A 19,202-nucleotide genomic window follows, 5' to 3' on the forward strand; every position below is an offset into this window, starting at 1 on the left:
GACCAACCCCCACTCCCAAAACTGCCCAGGACTCCCTTCCTCCAAAATACCCCCTCTCCAAGTGCATCCCCAGATCCTCCCTCCCCTGCCTTGTCCAGTGGTTCCCAGCCCTGTCCCCCATCCCTCCAGGGTCTCTCTCATCATGGTCCCCACCCCTGGGTGTCCTTATGTCCTGTGTTCTCTCACCCATCACAACATGGACCCCGCCCTCTACAAGCCCCAAATTTCCCGCCCTGGTTGCTGTTCTCTCATTAATGTTCCTAATCCGGGTTAATCGAGTCTCCTCCTTGCTGTGTTGTGACGTGTTTAACCTTTCTGCCCTGATCCTTGCCTCCTGCCTCTCCACCTCTACCTGTCCATCTCTCTTTCTCCTCCCTCTTCTTTCTTCCCCAATGCTTTTACTGTCATTTCCTACTCTCTTCCTGGCTTCCTTCTGTCTCCTTATCGCTGTTTTTCTGTATGGGTTGTTTCTTTCTCCCTATGTTTTCGTTCCTGATGGTGTGTCACTGTGTATGTTTTTCTGTCTCTGTCTCCTGTCTCTTTTCCCTCTTTTCTCCTGCTTCCTCCTCCCATCCTGTTGGCTGCCCCAGTCATCAACCGCCAGAACGGTAATTCCCCCAGCCCGTTCCCCTAGCTGTGCTACTCTGCCACCCCTCCCTTGTAGCGCCCGCCGCCCCCTCCACCTGGGGGCTGAGGATCTGGGACGTCCAGGGAGAAATTCTTCAGTGGGTCACTGTGCCCACGGAAAGTCTTGAGATCAGGGTCCAGAGACAAAGATTCGGGTCCCAGATTAGCTACTAACAACACCTGGGACTATGTACCAGTCACTTACCTTCTGTTGGTCTCAGTTTCCCCATATGTAAAGTAGAACCTAGAGAAGATGGCAAAGACCCCTTTCCAGACGGATGTTCTCGGACTTCCAGACCCAGATTCGCAGTCCCGAGGTGGGGTGTTCCCACTCCTAGCCACCCCGCTCTTTGCGCCACAACCCTGATTGGTGGGGTCCGCAGTTTCCATCCGCCAACTGGATTGGTTGCCCCTAGCTTCCACGCTGATTGGTGTGCTTGCGTCCTCTGCGCCTGCAATGGTTGGCCAATTCACTGTCTCCTCTCTGTTTCCTCCCCTACACGCCTCCTTGGGTTGGCTTCTTTCAAATGCCCGTTCTGATTGGCTTATATTTGCACCCACCCCCTATGCTCTTGGATTGACTGCTTTCAAGGCATCTGAGCAAATTGACTGGTTTTCAATCCCATCCCTCCCTGCTCAGATCCTTTGCGTGAAAGTGATCCCAAACCCCATAATCCATTAATCCCACGGCCCTGGAGGAGTGCTGAGAGGGAACCAGCTGCTTGATCTTCTGCTGGATCAGGCAGACACTCCTGGATGTCATATAAGTGATGACATCCGAGGGACACTGATGTAGAAAGACACTTGAGGCCTCAGCTTCATGACTCGGGGGCCCCTCGGGTCTCCATCTGCTGTTACTGGATTCCGAAATCAGGACTCCCTAGTGCCATGGATGTCTGTGGCCCTCACAGTGTCTTTGAAGTGGTAATCGCTCCTCCCTGCACCACTATGCTTTGTGCATGCGTGTGCAGAGTGCATAGGCTGTGTGTGCGGGTGTGCTCGGTCCTGGCACACCTGACCCCTTCTGGGCCCTGCCCCCTTTCTTCATCTAGGAGAGAAGGTCATGGCAGATGATGAATTCACCCAAGATCTGTTTCGATTCCTGCAGTTGCTCTGCGAGGGGCATAATAATGGTGAGGAGGGGTGGGTGGAGTGGAGAGGAGGCTGAGGTTTGGGGACAGTTTTGGAAGTGTTGCCTGGTAATTTCCAATCCCCTCTTCCTGTTATCAGTGATGGCCTCACCACCCATCCTTGATCCCATTGTCCATTCTTCTCTCTCTCTCTCTCTTTTGAAGGAAGTAGGATTTATTTAGCCCACGGAACAGCGTGACCCCAAAAGAGGCAACAAAACACGTGCTCCCCATTGTCCATTCTTTCAGCCAGAGTCAAGCTCAATCCACCCACCTTCCTAAATCTCTCTTGAATTTCTGGAATGTAGTCACTTTGCTTCACTTTCACTTCCTCTGGCCAGAAATTCGTTTGGCAAAATCAATTTGCCCAAATAAGCAATTAGCCACATGCCATATTTCCACAGGCATTTCAAAATTGAGTAAATGTTGTGGATTTCCATACTTTGGGTCTGTAGAGAGGAAAAAAAAAATCACATGGCATTTTTCAATGAATCTATTAGAATCACTTATTAGTTTTGCTTATAAAATATATATACTTTGCCAGGAGGAACAACTACAGATTCTTTCCCAACTTAAGCAAGAGTTTTACCAACGTTTTATCTGGTTCAGGCAATTTAAACAGATTAAGGGTGACTGGCAAGTTGAACACATAGTTGGTCGGAAAATATAACCCCGTGTGGCACACATAATTTATTACATTAAAGGGACAGTCCAAATTCTGTCCAATATTCTACTCAGTACTATTTCAGTCTCATGGTTGTGGTTTTATTTTTATTTTATTTATTTATTTATTTTTTTACAGAGGCAGAGATAGACAGGGACAGACAGACAGGAACGGAGAGAGATGAGAAGCATCAATCATCAGTTTTCTCGTTGCACGTTGCGACTTCTTAGTTGTTCATTGATTGCTTTCTCACATGTGCCTTGACCGTGGGCCTTCAGCAGACCGAGTAACTCCCTGATGGAGCCAGCGACCTTGGGTCTAAGCTGGTGAGCTCTTTGCTCAAGCCAGATGAGCCCGCGCTCAAGCGGGCTCAAGCTGGTGACCTCGGGGTCTCGAACCTGGGTCCTTCCACATCCCAGTCCAACGCTCTATCCACTGTGCCACCACCTGGTCAGGCTCATGGTGTGGTTTTAATGCTTAGCAGGTGATTATGAAACCACAGTCTGCTCAGAAATTAGCCTTCATAACAAGGAGAGAATTATAAACCTAGCTTCCATAGAACTTCAACTCACTTGGCTAGTGTTTTTTATAACTGATGTGTAAATATCTCTAATCTTCAGTCTTTTTTCAACAAAGGATAAAGCATGAACTATTGCTTTACATTCTTAAAAGCTCTTATGTCCACAACTAGTTTTTCTTCAACGTTTGTTAAATACCCTTCTGCCATGTAACTAGGGTTTCCTTTCTTTAATTTCAACTAAAGTGGAATCAGTCTTTGGGATTTAAAATAAATTGTATTCCCTGGATTCTCATTTTTGGAAATGAGAATGTTTTTATGGATAAGATTTCTCTCTCCCAGCAAACTTGCAATCCAGTCTTCTGTCTAAATTCTTGGATTAATTAACTAGCCCAGTCAAATAAGAATTTGAAATCTCTTTCAAATCTCAGATGCCGTGCATGTCTTGAGTATTCAGTGCAATTTAAAGCAGACAAAATGTGTTGCCTCTGCCCTGGCTGGTGGCTCAGTGAATAGAGCGTCAGCCTCACATATGGATGTCCCAGGTTGGATTTTCTGTCAGGGCACACAGTAGAAACAACCATCTGCTTCTCCCCCTCCTTCTCTCCTTCTTCCCCTTCCACAGCCAGTGGCTTGAATGGTTCCAGCGTGGCCTTTGGCACTGAGGATAGCTCCCTTGGAGTGCATCAGCCTAGGCACTAAAAATAGCTAGGTACTGGAGCATAGGCCCCAGATGGGGTTGCCAGGTGGATCCCGGTCAGGGTGCATGTAACTAGGGTTTCCTTTCTTTAATTTCTGCCTCACTATCTCCTCTCCTCACTACCTTCTCTCCTCTCACCTAAAAATAAAAGAAAAAAAGAAAAGTTGTTTCATGTTTGTGTATGACTATGTCAGTGTTTTCATTTGACAGAGTGGGGAGCTGTGTATCTAACCATTTAGGCATATAGTATGATTTAAATGAACACAAAAGATTTAGCAAAACAGGGTTGATGAGAAAACCTGTATATTTGCTTATAAAATCTTGAATATTTGAGTATACTTTGTCTAAAATGTGAAACCAGGCAAAAGGACATTTAGCCTGATACATTGATTGTGAAGTGGCTATAGGGAAGTCAGGTGGAAATTAAACCTTTGGGAAGAAAAAAAATTTTTTTAAGTGAGAGGAGGTGAGATAAAAAGACAGATTCCTGCATGTGCCCCGACCGGAATCCACCCGGCAACCCCTGTCTGGGGCTCGTGCTGGAATCAACCGAGCTATCCTCAGCGCCCAGGGCAATGAAAAAGAAGAGGGAGAGGAAGGGGAAGAGAAGCAGATGGCTGCGTCTCATGTGTGCGCTGACCAGGATTGAACATAGAGCGTCAGCACACCAGGCTGATGTTCTATCCGCTGAGCCAACTAGCCAAAGCTGCAAAAACAAACAAAACAAAAAAGCAGATAAACCTTTCAAGGGCTATTAAAGCCATCCTGTGCAACATAACATTGCTATCAACATTAAAAGTTCACTGCAGCAGTGTTTGTTGCTTTGATAATGACAAATTGTTTGTTTGGCAAATGGGTCTACAGAGTTGGTCCTCAAACTTAAGTGTGCCTGAAATCACCTGGAGGCCTTGTTAAAATACAAATTTCTGGGCCTCACCCCAGAATTTCTGATTTAGTAGTTCTTGGGTGAAACCCAGGAATATGCATTTCTAACAAGTCCCAGGAGATGCTGGTTCTGTTGGTGTGGGGCCACACTTTGAGAATCACTGCTCCAAAGTGCAGCTGTTAATCAGTACTTTCAAGGTCCTTTAAGAAAAGCTAATTTTCATCAAGCACTTAGGTACCAGCTGCTATCCTAATTCCTTTATGTATGCTAAAGTATTAAAACCCTGCCTCAGCTCTAGCCTATTGTGACCACCATGTTACATATGGGAAAATAGGCAAGTCTGTACCACACAGAGAGTTTCAATAACTTGCCTGAGGTCACAGAGTTGGCAGTTTATGCAGCCAACTCCTATTCATCTTTCAGGTTTCTGCGCAAAGGTCCCCTCCTCCAGCCTTCCTCTTCCACCCCAGCTGGGCCTGGCATCCTCTGGGTTCCTGCACACCCTCTGGGTTTTCCCCATCATAACCCTGATTATTCTGCCCAGTATTCCCCACCACCACTCCTGCCACCAATGAGCAGTGCAGTGCCATTGTTAGTATCACACTGAAGTAGAGAGAATGGTCTAATAAACCCCCAAGTACCCATCACTCAGCTTTAATAGTTATCAACTTTCTGCCATAGAATAATGTTTTTCAAATAGCAGGAACCAACTCACCATAGGGCTATGAATCAGTTTATCACAGAGGTTCTCATCCTAACTGCACATTGGTATATCTGGTGAGCCTTGAAAAATACTAAAGGACAGGTTTCATCTCCCAGATTCTAATACTGGTCTTGGGTGTGACCTGAGTAATAGTAGGCACATAGAGACTTTAAAAAAAAACTTTTCCGCCTAACCAAGCAGTGGCGCAGTGGATAGAGCGTCGGACTGGGATGCTGGGACCAAGGTTCGAGACCTCCAAGGGCACCAGCTTGAGCGCAGGTGCATCTGGTTTGAGCAAAAGCTCATCAGCTTGGAACCAAGGTCGCTGGCTCGAGCAAGGGGTTACTCGGTCTGCTGAAGGCCAGCGGTCAAGGCACATATGAGAAAGCAATCAATGAACAACTAAGGTGTCGCAATGCCCAAGGAAAAACTAATGATTGATGCTTCTCATCTCTCCGTTCCTGTCTGTCTGTCCCTGTCTATCCCTCTCTCTGACTCTCTCTCTCTCTCTCTGTCTGTTTAAAAAAAAAAAAAAAGCTTTCCATTGATTTGAGAGAGAGAGAAAGGAAGGTGGGGGTGGGGGATAGAGAGAGAGAAGCATCAACTGTTTCCACTTAGTTTTGCTGGGATTTTTTTTTTTTAAAGCCTCCAGGTGATTCTAATGTGCAGCCAAGGTTGAGAGGTTGAAAACTATAGATTCAGGGAGTTGAGATCAGAATTCCTCCTAGTTGATAATGAGACAGAAAATGTCAGAATGTATAGCACATAGTAAGGGCATGTGAAACTTGTTGCAGGTATATGTGGATATTATTTCAGATTAAACATGTGTACTGCGTTTCAGTGTGAAATGGATTTCCTCCATTTTACATTGGTTGCAGTTAGAAGAGATTGAAAATTACCATATGAGAATATAAACTTCACAAGGGCAGAGATTTTGTTTTCTTTTACTGCTGTGTTCCTAGAGCCTGGAACAGTGCTGGCACATAGTAAATGGTCGATAAATTTGGAGTACCAAAGAATAAGTGGCCAGCCTGACCAGGTGGTAGCACAGTGGATAGAGCATTGGACTGCAGAGGACCCAGGCTCGAAACCCCGAGGTCGCTGCTTGTGCGTAGGCTCATCAGCTTGAGCGTGGGTCACTGGCTTGAGTGTGGGATCATAGACATGACCCCGTGGTTGCTGGCTTGAACCCAAAAGGTTGCTGGCTTGACGCCCAAGGTTGCTGGCTTGAGCAAGGGGTCATTCACTCTGTTGTAACCACCCCCCCCCCCACCGTCCCAGTCAAGGCACATATGAGAAAGCAATCAATGAACTAAAGAGCCACAAGGAAGAATTGATGCTTCTCATCTCTCTCCCTTCATGTCTGTCTGTCCCTATCTGTTCCTCTCTCTGTCTCTCTGTCTCTGTCATACACACACACACACACACACACACACACACACACACACACACAAAGGAATAAGTGGCCAATCATCAGTTTCCATTAGCATATAGTAGATGCTCAAAAATATATAGTGAAGCCTGACCAGGCGGTGGTGATACAGTGGATAGAGCATCGACCTGAGACACTAACTCAGGTTCAAAACCCTAAGGTCGCCGGCTTGAGCATGGGACCATAGACATGAACCCAAGGTCGCTAGCTTGAGCAAGGGTCACTGGCTCAGCTGGAGCCCCCTGGTCAAGACACATATGAAAAGCAATCAATGAACAACTAAGGAGCTGCAACTACTAGTTGATGCTTCTCCTCTCTCTCCCTTCTTGTCTGTCTCTGTCTCTCTCCTTCGCACATATATATATAATATATATATATATAATATATATTCTACAAATGAACAAAGAAATCACAGATGCTTATCTCCTCTGGCTTTTGGTAGGTGCTCAATAAGTATTGGTTAAGTAAATAAATACTGTATGTAAATAATCTTCCATCTCTCCACGCACATAGTAGGCATTCAGTAAACATTTTGCAAACAAATGGAGAACTAAATCTCCATTTACCCTGCTACATTGTAAGTGCTCAAGAGCCATATTTTGGAAAGTAATCTATGAATAAATGATTGACCTTTTACCACATCTTGCATGTAGTAGGCCCTGAATAAGTATTTCTTACATAAATGAATAGATAAGCCTCCATTTCCTTTCACATACAATAGATACCTGATAAATTAAATACATTAATGATTAATATGCCTTCTGGCATACAACAGGCATTTTACTTAAACACCTGCATTAATGAATAAATGACTCACTGTCTACCTCCCTTAGCACACGGTAGATTCTCAATGAATGAATTTCATCGTCCTAGATTTCCAAAACTACCTACGGACACAGACAGGGAACACAACCACTATTAACATCATCATCTGCACTGTGGACTACCTCCTGAGGCTGCAGGTGAGGATGTGAGGCCGACCAGGTGTGACCGCAGTCGAGAACTGTGAGAACATCATTGGCCTAGCATCTCCTCATCCCCTGTCTGCTCCCCAGGAGTCCATCAGCGACTTCTACTGGTACTACTCCGGCAAGGATGTCATTGAGGAGCAGGGCAAGAGGAACTTTTCCAAGGCCATGGCGGTGGCGAAACAGGTGTTCAACAGCCTCACTGAGTACATCCAGGTATGGCCCACCTGCTGTGGCAGGGCGGAGCAGTCCCGTATCCCAGACCCTGCCTGGCGCTCACGGAGCCCTCTGCCCCCCAGGGCCCCTGCACCGGGAACCAGCAGAGCCTGGCACACAGCCGTCTCTGGGATGCCGTGGTGGGATTCCTGCACGTGTTTGCCCACATGATGATGAAGCTAGCTCAGGTTTGGGCCCTCAGTTTACCCAACGGCTTCTGGGCACCCCTATGGCCCGTTTCCAGTTCTGCCCCACCGCTCAGTTTCTCCTCCAAATGCTCCCGGCACGTTCCAGACTGGTTGCCTCCCCATGGCCAAATCTACCTTCTTTCCGGATTGGCTTTCTGCATGACCCCGCCTCCGCCTTTGCTGCCACCAATCGTCTGATTTCCCATTCACACTTTCATTGGTCTGACGTTTGGGCAGCCCCTCTGGCCTGGAGCTTCTCTGTGGTTGTGAGGTCGTCAGATTCAAACACCCCTAGGTATAGGGTAACCGCGGGCTTCTCGATTAGGGCCTGGGGCTAAAGAAATGTTTTGCTTATTGATTCTGCCAATGGCACATGACGCCCATCGCGGGCATCCAGGATGTAAGGTCCATCTCCCATGTCTACAATCTTCGTGCTCCCCTTTCCCCACCACTCCCTCCCCTTTGCATCCTTGTCGGTGTCTCATGAACAGAACGCCATATCCATTTGCTCTGCTTCTGTCTGGTAAACATATTCAAGACTGCCATAAATACTACAACAGGGCCCGACATCTGAAGGGGCACCACCCACATCCTAGATATCATACATACATCGGTGTAGTTATTACAATAGTTTTCCAGTAGAGGCAATAAAGTATTCTGTATATTATAATTTCCGAGCAGGAAGAGTCTAGAGAAAGGAAAGCCCTTTTCTAATTTACTCAAAGGGGCTAACAGAAACCCTTCCTGGTGTCATCTGTCATTTGAAATGAATTGAATTTAGGAATGCAACTCCTCGGTGTCAGTGCTGTTGAAGTCTAATGTTGGTGTAATCTTAAAATTCTAGAGTTAGGGCCTGTTGGTTTCATAGCATAGAGCCTTAAACCCTTCAGAATTATTTCATCAGCTATGGTCTAGGGTTAGGTTGCAAAGGCTATAAATCTAATGCAAAGTGGTGGTTTACAGGAAGGAAAAATAATTTTATCAGTTCACACCATAGTTCCAGAGCCTACAGTGATGTCACAGAAATGTCTTTGTCCTGTCTGGCTTCATCCTCAAGCTGGCTCTCCCAAGGGGTTAGAAAAATGATGCCCTATGCTTCCAAGTACCCCACTCAGCCCCAGAGGGAAGAGAACCCCTCTTTTATGGGAGCCCCAAGGAAAAGACCTACAATACTCTCTGATTGGGCTATTGGGTAACATGCCTATCCTGCACCAATCACTGGGACCAGGAGAAAGAAGGCTTTGACTGGCCAGATGTGGTCATATACCCATCCCTAGAACCAGGAAGGTGGGGTTAGCCTCACATGCTCTGAGAGTGAAGTTAAGAGAAGCAAGGGTTGGATTCTGGGCAGGCACACAGCCTTAGGATCTTGAGATCCTGGAATGTTAGAAGCTTAGAGTCAGAATGCAGATCTTTGGAACTGTGAAAATATGTTAGAATTAGAATCGGCAACTCTAGAACTAGCTAGCATTGGTGTAGAAGCAACCTTACATTACATATCTCTGCTATCCTTCTTTCTCCTTTCTCCTGCATTTTATTAACTAGAACCATATTTAATTACCACTTTATAGGTCAAAATGGTCAACTATTGGCAATTTTATGTAACTCAACCTAATACATACAAATACAAAAAAAAAAAGGTAACACAAATACGGACCATGAGGCAGAACTTTGACTATATCGGAAGGGGAGGCAGTATGTCCCTACATTTTTCGCAAAAGGCTTACCAGAAAGCACATGGCTGTGTGTTCCAGCCTTTTTCCCAAACCAGAGTCTTACTTTTTCCATCACACATTCATTCAACAAACATGTGTCTTGCACCCATCATAAGCCAGGCACCGGGCTGAGCCCCCATCCCTTGCCAGATCTGTGGCTCTGACCCCAGTATTTTCTCCTGTCCATCTCTGTCTGTCTCAGTCCCAAGCATCTGCTCTCTGAGCTCCTCCTCCTCCCAGACCTTGTCTGCCAGCCCTTGCCCCACATACCACCTGTTGGGCCTGCTTCCCCTGAAATGCCAACCCCACCCCCACACTCTTGTCTCTCTACCCCTTCCCCTGCTTCCGAGGAACATGTCTGGACTCGGGTCTCCTCGGAGGTAAGAGGGGAGGAAAAAGAGGTCTTAGGCCCTGCTGGGTGGGTGAGGAGGAGCAGAAGTGGCTGGAGATGGGGGAGGCGTCTCTGCAGAGACTAGCCCTCACATAGCTGGGATGTGGGTCTCTAGGACTCAAGCCAGATTGAGCTGTTGAAGGAGCTACTGGATCTACAGAAGGACATGGTGGTGATGTTGCTGTCACTACTAGAAGGTAAATACCTAGTGCGTGGGGTAAGGGGAGACGACAAAGGTATAGACCAGTGGTAGTCAACCTGGTCCCTACTGCCCACTAGTGGGCATTCCAGCTTTCATGGTGGGCGGTAGCAGAGCAACCGAAGTATAAATAAAAAGATAGATTTAACTATAGTAAGTTGTTTTATAAAGATTTATTCTGCCAAACTTAGCAAAAATCTGACATAAAGTACTTGGTAAGTAATTATTATTATTATATGCTTTAACTTGCTGTAACTCTGCTTTATAAATTTTATAAAGTAAAGTTACTTCCCTACTTTATAAATCACCATTACTGTGGGACCAGTGGGCGGTTAGAAAATTTTACTACTAACAGAGATACAAAAGTGGGTGGTAGGATACTTACCTGGCAGGGAAGATACCATGATCACGAAGGTAGTTTTCCCAGGGCGAGGCTTATCCATTGCACTCCGGATGTGCTGACCCCTGCGATTTCCCCAAATATGAAAAATAAAATTATTAAAAAAAAAAAGTGGGTGGTAGGTATAAAAAGGTTGACTACCCCTGGTATAGACAAACCTGAGAATGGCCCTGTGAGACCCAGGAGAACCTAACCTTCAACTCCATCTGATGTTATATCAGGATTAATGGGTTGATGAAGAAGTCACATTAACAAGCTCAGTAGATACTTATTGAAAACTTATTATGTGCCAGGCCCTGATTGTACATATATTAGTTTATTGAATCCCCAGAAAAATCTTAATAAGTTAAGTGGGCTGGATACTTTTTAAATATATGTACTTAATAATTACTTATTTTCTAAATGTGTCAGTTAGCTTTGCTGCCTAACAAGCATCCCTACAACTTAGTAACTTAAAAACAACCATAATTGGGCTGACCTGTGGTGGTGCAGAGGATTAAGTGTCTACCTGGAATACAGAGTTCACTGGTTCAAAACTCTGGGCTTGCCTGATTAAGGCACATATGGGAATTGATGCTTCCTGCTCCTCCCCTTTCCCTCTCTCTTCTCTCTAAAATTAATAAAATCTTTAAAAAAATAAAAACTACCATAATTTATTGCTGATTAATAAAGCAACTTAACTAGTAGACAGACTGTTTTTCTGTAGAGATTCATAAAGAGTGTCCCATTTTTTATATGGCTGCATAGTATCCCATTGTGTGGGTTGCAGTGATTTATTAAACCTCACCCCTATTGATGGGCATCCAAATTTTAAAAAATATTTTGCTATTATAATGTTGTCACGATTAATCCTCCTACAGAATTTTGGGATTTTTAGCAATTAGTCATTAGCTTTTAAAAATTAGAAGGTTTCCAGGCCATGGCCAGGTAGCTCAGTTGGTTAGAGCATCATCCTGATATGCCAAGGTTAAAAAAGAAAAGAGTACGTGTTCGATGAAAAACAAATCAGAAGGTTTCCTTTAAATATCAGATTTCCAACTCTTTCTTTCTTTCTTTCTTTCTTTCTTTCTTTCTTTCTTTCTTTCTTTCTTTCTTTCTTTTTTTTTAGTGTAAGAGAGACAGGAAGGGAAAGAGATGGGAAGTATTAACTCATAATTGTGGTACTTTAATTCACTGATTGCTTCTCATATGTGTACTGATCAGGGGACTTCTGCTGAGCTGGTGACCTCTTGCTCAAGTCAGATACCTTGGGCCTAAGCCAGTGACCCTGCACTCAAGCTGGCAACCTTGGGGTTTCGAACCTAGGTCCTCTGTGTTCCAGGCTAATACTCTATTCACTGTGCCACTGCCTGGTCAGGCTCCAGCTTTGTTGATTGATTTTAGAGAGAGAAGAAGAGGGAGAGGGGGAGAGAGAGAGAGAGAGAAAAAAATATTAATTTGTTGTTCCACTTACTTATGCATTTACTGGTTGATTTTTGTATGTGCCCTGACCAGGGATCAAACCTGTAACCTTGGCATTTTGGGATGATGCTCTAACCAACTCAGCTACATGACCAGGCCTCCAGCTTTTCTTGAAAAATTGAAAAATTTGCCTGGCCTGTGGTGGCTCAGTGGATAAAGCGTCAACCTGGAATGCTGAGGTCGCCGGTTCAAAACCCTGGGCTTGCCTGGTCAAGGCACATATGGGAGTTGATGCTTCCTGCTCCTCTCCCCCTTCTCTCTCTCTCTCCTCTCTAAAAAATGAATAAAGACTTTAAAAAATACTTTAATTTTTTAAAAAAATCTAAAAAGAAAGAAAAAGAAAAAAAAATTGAAAAATTTTATGACCCTGGGTTAACATTCGCACATGGCAAAAATTAGCTGGACTGAATTAAATCACTGAATTATATCAATTAAATCATCTGATTCTGATGACTGCAATATGATAATATATGTCTTTTAGGACATATGCACTGAAATGTTTAGGGATTAAAAGGCCCCTTGCCTGTAGCTTACTCTCAAATGATTCAGAGAAAAAAGAGGGGAAGATCATAAAGCAAAAATACAAATGTGGCAAAATGTAAGCAATTGATGAACCTGGAATATATATGGGTTCCCTTGCATTATTGCACCTTTTATTGAAATTACTTTAAAATTAAAAGGTACAAAAAGAAGCTGGAGCCAGTTTGCTTTAGAAGGCAGTGTGGGATCCCAGTTTGCCAGTCTCTACCTCTTCCTGCTGTATTGCCTTTGGCTTGCTTCGCTCCTCTGTGGACCTGCCTGGCCTCTGTAGGCTAGTGGAAAGCTTACCTGTCTGAGCTCTGAGGTCATGTATCTCTGGATTCAACTCCTCCTCACCCCCTTACTGGCTGTGTAACCCTGAGTGTGTGACTTTTACTGAGTCTCAGTTTCCTCACTTGTAGAAAAGGATCGTGATACACCTGCTTTACAAGGATGAGATTGTGCCAGCATAGCAGTTGACATGGCATCTGTCCCCTGCCATTAGCCTTGCCATTGGTATTTTTACTGATTTCCCGTTCAGCCGGCAGAGAGGTGAACAAAGACAGAATCAGCCAGGTTCACACGTGAGGCTGATTGAAATCCCATACCGTTTGTGGGGGGCCTAGGAACTGACTAGGAAAGCTTCCGCCAGCACAGTGGGTCCTGGGGATCCAGGGGTAGCTCTTGAGATGGATAGGGACTTCAGAAAGGAGGCTCTGCCGGGCTGCACTGACCTGGAGCTGCCTACAGGGAACGTGGTGAACGGCATGATTGCCCGGCAGATGGTGGACATGCTGGTGGAATCCTCGTCCAATGTAGAGATGATCCTCAAGTTCTTCGACATGTTCCTGAAACTCAAGGACATTGTGGGCTCAGAGGCCTTCCAGGACTATGTCACTGATCCCCGTGGCCTCATTTCCAAGAAGGACTTCCAGAAGGTGAGTGCTGGAAGGTAGCTGGGTGGGGTTGCCAAGTGCCAGTCATGCCTTTCCTGGCTGCCTGCCTTGGGCAAGAGACTTCTCTGTGAGCCTCAGTTTCCTTATCTGTGAAATTACATAAAACAGCCTTTGGTGTTGTTTTAAGGGTGAAATGCATTAACACAATGAGAACCATTATTTCTATTATTATCAATATTCTTATTATAACTAGAGATCAGTTATTTAGTTGATAAACATCTACTGGGTTTCTCTTTTGGACCATGGACACAGCAATGAATGAGGCAGACACAGACCTGCCTGCATGATGCTTATAGTCTAATGGTAGAGGCATTTGCCAGTCACCATGGTAAGTCTAAATAGGGAGGCTGTTAGAAGGGAAATGCAGGAACCAACATTATCTAGGAGCCCACTCATCTGCCTTTCTCAACCCCTTCACCTTCCTTATGTAAGCCCAGATAAGTCACTTGTCTGATCTGAGCCTCAGTTTTTTCTTCTGTGAAATGGGCTCGGATAATAACATTCACTATCTGACAGGACTTCTGGGAGGGTAGACAGTGCCTGGAACACAGAAGCACTCAAGAGATGTTAACTATATTTTTAAAGGCATACCTCAGAGATATTGTGAGTCCAGTTCCAGACCACAGCAATAAAGCAAGTCACAATTTGTTTTTGTTTCCCAGATATATAAAAGTTATGTTTACACTATATTGTAGTCTCTTTTTTTCTGTATTTTTCTAAAGCCAGAAACGGGGAGAGACAGTCAGACAGACTCCCACATGCGCCCGACTGGGATCCACCCGGCACGCCCACCAGGGGGCGACACTCTGCCCACCAGGGGGCGATGCTCTGCCTCTCCAGGGCATCGCTCTGTCGCCTGGGGCAGAGGCCAAGGAGCCATCCCCAGCGCCCGGGCCATCTTTGCTCCAGTGGAGCCTCGGCTGCGGGAGGGGAAGAGAGAGACAGAGAGGAAGGAGGGGGGGGTGGAGAAGCAAATGGGCGCTTCTCCTATGTGCCCTGGCCGGGAATCGAACCCGGGTCCCCCGCACGCCAGGCTGACGCTCTACCGCTGAGCCAACCGGCCAGGGCCTATATTGTAGTCTCTTAAGCGTGCATTATGTTTTAATTTTTTTAAAAAATATTTTGTGACAGAGATAAGAGAGAGACAGAGAGAGGGATGGATAGGGACAGACAGGCAGGAAGGGAGAGAGATGAGAAGCATTAATTTTTGTTGCAGCTTCTTAGTCTCCTTAGTTCTTCATTGATTGCTTTCTTATATGTGCCTTGACCGGAGGGCTACAATAGAGTGACCCCTTCCTCAAGCCAGCGACCTTGGGCTCAAGCCAGTGACTATGGGGTCATGTCTATGATCTCACACTCAGGCCACAACCCTGTGCTCCAGCTGGTGAGCCCCCGCTCAAGCTGGATGAGCCTGTGCTCAAGCCAGCGACCTCGGGGTTTTGAACCTGGGTCCTCCACGTCCTAGTCCAATGCTCTATCCACTGCACCACTGCCTGGTCAGGCACGTGCAATTATGTTTTAAAAACAACGTACATATCTTATTTTTAAAAATACTTTGCTAACTACCTCTGAGCCTTCAGCAAGTCTTTTTTTTTTTTTTTTTTTTTTTTTTGCTGGTAGGTCTTACCTTCAGTTTGTAAAAATAAATCCAATATCTGTGAAGTGCAATAAAGTGAGGTCACCTGTACTATTATTACCGCCAGATCACTTCCATCACCATTTTGTTAACTTTTCCTTATAAAGTAACTTTCAAGTTTATACAGAATTTATAAGAAAAGGACATAGAATTTCTGAATACCATTCCCCCAGTTTGCCCAAATGCTAACTTTTTACCATATTTGCTCTATCATATCCCCTTGACCTCTAAATACTTTAGTGTATATTTCCTGAGAACATATTCATTCTCTTATATAACCACAGTATAATGATGCAAACCAGGCAGTTAACACTCACATAATTCTACTATCTACAGAGCCTATTCAATTTTCATTCATTTTTCTTCCCTGTCAAGGATTCAGCCCAGGATCAGGGATTGCATTTAGACATCCTGTCTCTTCAGCCTCCTTTAATTTGGAACCCTTCCCTGGTCTGTCTTTGTCTTTCATGACCTTAACGTGTTTGAAGAACAAAGGCTAGTTTTATGCATTGTCTTTCAGTATGGGTTTGTCTGAGTTTTCATCATAATTCAATTCAGGTCACACATTCATAAAATGAATATCATAAAAGTGATGTGTCCTTCTCAATGCATTGTATGTATCAGGAGGCAAATTTTATTGATTCTTCCCATTACTGTTGGTGTGAACTTGACTCCTGTGGTTAAGGTAGCATTTACCAGGGTCTCTATCATTCCCCTAAATATCTTGTGAAGGCCAGCTTTGAAATTATGTAAATACCGTGTTCACCCTCTAGGGTTAGTATCCATTGATGATTCTTGCCTGAATCTGTATAGTATTATTACTGTGGTAGTTGATATGTGGTGGTTTTCCAATTTCACCATAGCATTTACCTTTATTAGGTACCATTTTACTATATGAAAGTTTTTTGCTTCTCCTCTGTTTATATACTTATTCGTCTACTTATTTATCTATATAGCATAGACTCATTGCTTACTTTATTCTAGGGGTTGCAATTGCTACAGTTCATCAGCATCTAAATAAGCTCAGGGTCTCCTGAGTTAAAATAAAATGCTCCAGCCCTGGCCGGTAGCTCAGTGGATAGAGCATTAGCCTGGCATATGGACGTCCTGGGTTTGATTCCTGATCAGAGCACACAGGAGAAGAAACCATCTGCTTCTCCTCCCCTTCCTCTCCCCCTTATCTCTTCCCCTCCTGCAGCCAGGGGCCCAATTGGTTTGAATGTGGCCCCAGGTGCTGAGGATAACTTGATTGGTCCAAGCATATCAGCCTCAGGTGCTAAAAATAGCTTGATACTTAAGCATCATCCCCAGAAGGGGTTGCCAGATGGATCCCGGTAGGGTCAAATGCCTCCTATCTCCCCTCCTCTCACCTTAAAAATAAGTAAATAATAAAATAAAATAAAGTGCCCCATACCTCCCAGTTGTCCTCAGAGCCTCCCTGCATCTCTCCCTCCATCTCAGCCACTTCTTTTAATAGCTGTCTGCCCTCACTTACTCCTTCCCTGATTCAGGGCGTGCTGGCATCTGTCACTGTCATTCCTCTGAAACTACCCTGACCAAGATTATTAGTGACTTCTTCACTCCTGAATCTCTTCTCTGACTTACAGTGTGGCATTGCCACTGTCATCTATTTCCTCCTCCCAGCAATGCCTACTTCCCTGGACATCTGTGCCAGACACTCCTGGGACCCCCACCTTTCCTGCCAATCCCTCACAGCCTCTTAAATGTCACTGTCCCTGAGCTCTCTACCTTTAGGAAGAAGAGGTAACATTTATCATGTTCTCACTCTGTGCCAAGCCTTTGTGTATTGAACATCACAGGTTAGAACTGCACAGGTCCATTTATATGTGCCTTTCTTTCTTTCTTTCTTTCTTTCTTTCTTCTTTCCTTTTTTTTATTAAGTGAGAGGCAGGGAGGCAGAGACAGACTCCCACAATTGCCCCAACTGAGATCCACCCAGCAAGCCCTCTACAAGGCCATGCTCTGTCTGTCTGGGCTGCTGCTCCATTGCTCGGCAACCAAGCTATATTAGTACCTGAGGTGAAGCCATGGAGCCATCCTCAGCGCCCAGGGCCAACTTTGCTAGAACCATTCCAGCCATGGCTGCAGGAGGGGAAGAGTGGGAGAGAAATGGGGAGGGGGGAGGGATGGAGAAGCAGATAGTCGCTTCTCCTGTGTGCCCAGACCAGGAATCGAACCCGGGACTTCCACACACAGGGCTGATGGTCTACCGCTGAGCCAACTGGCCAGGACTGATGTTTTAAAATAAATATACAATTGACTTCCATATCCATAAGTTTCACATCCACAGATTCGACCAGCTGTGGTTGGAAATCTGCAGATGCAGAGGACTGACTATATGCATCGTTCTGTGCCATTTTCTATAAAGGACATCCATGGATTTTGGTATCTGCAGGTGTCCCGGAGCCAGTCCCCAAGGAAAACAAGGGATAACTGAAGTTTTCAGGGAGTCAATAGTTATACATGGATTTTCAGCTGTGAGGGTCAATGCCTCCAACCCCTGTGTTGTTCAAGAGTTAACTGTAGTTCATTTAACTCCCCTAGCAACCTTATATGGGAAAGACTATCTTTTTTTTTTTAAGTGAGATAGAGCCAGAGAGAGAAACAGACAGGGACAAACAGACAGGAAGGGAGAGAGATGAGAAGCATCAGTTCTTCATTGTGGCACTTTAGTTGCTCATTGATTGCTTTCTCATATGTGCCTTGACCGATGGGCTCCAGCCGAGCCAGTGATCCCTTGCTGAAGCTAGTGACCTTGGGTTCAACCCTTGCTGAAGCCAGTAACCTTGGGTTCAAGCCAGCAACCATGGGGTCATGTCTATGATCCCACACTCAAGCCATTAATCTAGTCCAATAAATAGTCAGTGAGCACCTCCTGGGTGCCAGGCCCTGGCTGGGAGTCCTAGGCCTGCTCTCAAAACTGGCAGGGTTAGGGAGAGAATCTCAGCAGAGGCTGCAGGAGAACCAGAAAGCACTATCCAGAAACTAATCTGTACATCATTCATTATTTAAAAATGATTCTGGCCTGACCAGGTGGTGACGCAGTAGATAGAGCATCAGACTGGGACGTGGAGGATCCAGGTTCAAAACCCCAAGCCAGCCTGACCGGGAGGTGGCGCAGTGGATAGAGCATCAGACTGGGATGCAGAAGACCCAGGTTCGAAACCCCAAGGTCGCCAGCTTGAGCGAGGGCTCATCTGGCTTTAGCAAAAAGCTCACCAACTTGGACCCAAGGTCGTTGGCTCGAGCAAGGGGTTACTCGGTCTGCTGAAGGCCCCCGGTCAAGGCACATATGAGAAAGCAATCAATGAACAATTAAGGATTTGCAGTGCGCAATGAAAAACTAATGATTGATGCTTCTCATCTCTCCGTTCCTGTCTGTTTCTGTCTATCCCTCTCTCTAACTCTCTCTCTGTGTCTGAAAAAAAAAAAACCCAAGCCAGCTTGAACATGGGCTCATCTTGTTTGAGCAAGGCTCACCAGCTTGAGTCCAAGGTCACTGGTTTGAGCAAGGGGTCACTGAGTCTGCTGTGGCCCCGGTCAAGGTACATATGAAAAAGCAATCAATGGACAACTAAAGTGCCGCAACAAAGAATTGATGTTTCTCATCTCTCTCCCTTCCTGTCTGTCTGTTCCTATCTGTCCCTCACTCTGTCCCTCTTTCTCTGTCTCTGTCACACACAAAAAAAATTATTCTTCTTAGCAAAAGAAGACCTCAATACAATGAAATGGTAACCTGCCCTGGCCGGTTGGCTCAGTGGTAGAGCATCATCGGCCTGGCGTGCGGGGGGACCCGGGTTCGATTCCTGGCCAGAGCACACAGGAGAAGCGCCCATTTGCTTCTCCACCCCCACCCCCTCCTTCCTCTCTGTC

General features: G+C 45.4%; 1 protein-coding gene and 1 pseudogene across 4 annotated transcripts in view; both read left to right on the forward strand.

Annotated features, from left to right (window-relative positions):
• RYR1 (ryanodine receptor 1) overlaps positions 1–19,202 on the forward strand; it is a 130,739-nt gene that overhangs the window by 84,681 nt on the left and 26,856 nt on the right. For 2 of the 4 annotated variants that reach the window (XM_066243110.1, XM_066243112.1), the window contains 7 exons: positions 591–608; positions 1,680–1,760; positions 7,533–7,621; positions 7,715–7,843; positions 7,927–8,031; positions 10,253–10,334; positions 13,467–13,654. In XM_066243110.1, coding sequence (XP_066099207.1) covers positions 591–608; positions 1,680–1,760; positions 7,533–7,621; positions 7,715–7,843; positions 7,927–8,031; positions 10,253–10,334; positions 13,467–13,654 — 692 coding nt within the window. The remainder of the gene's footprint in view (positions 1–590; positions 609–1,679; positions 1,761–7,532; positions 7,622–7,714; positions 7,844–7,926; positions 8,032–10,252; positions 10,335–13,466; positions 13,655–19,202) is intronic. The other 2 variants (XM_066243113.1, XM_066243114.1) reach the window with 1 other exon arrangement.
• Positions 10,714–10,841, forward strand: LOC136313842 (U1 spliceosomal RNA; annotated as a pseudogene).

This window comes from Saccopteryx bilineata, chromosome 9 (assembly GCF_036850765.1).
Source record: "Saccopteryx bilineata isolate mSacBil1 chromosome 9, mSacBil1_pri_phased_curated, whole genome shotgun sequence".
Classification (NCBI taxonomy): Eukaryota; Metazoa; Chordata; class Mammalia; order Chiroptera; family Emballonuridae; genus Saccopteryx; species Saccopteryx bilineata.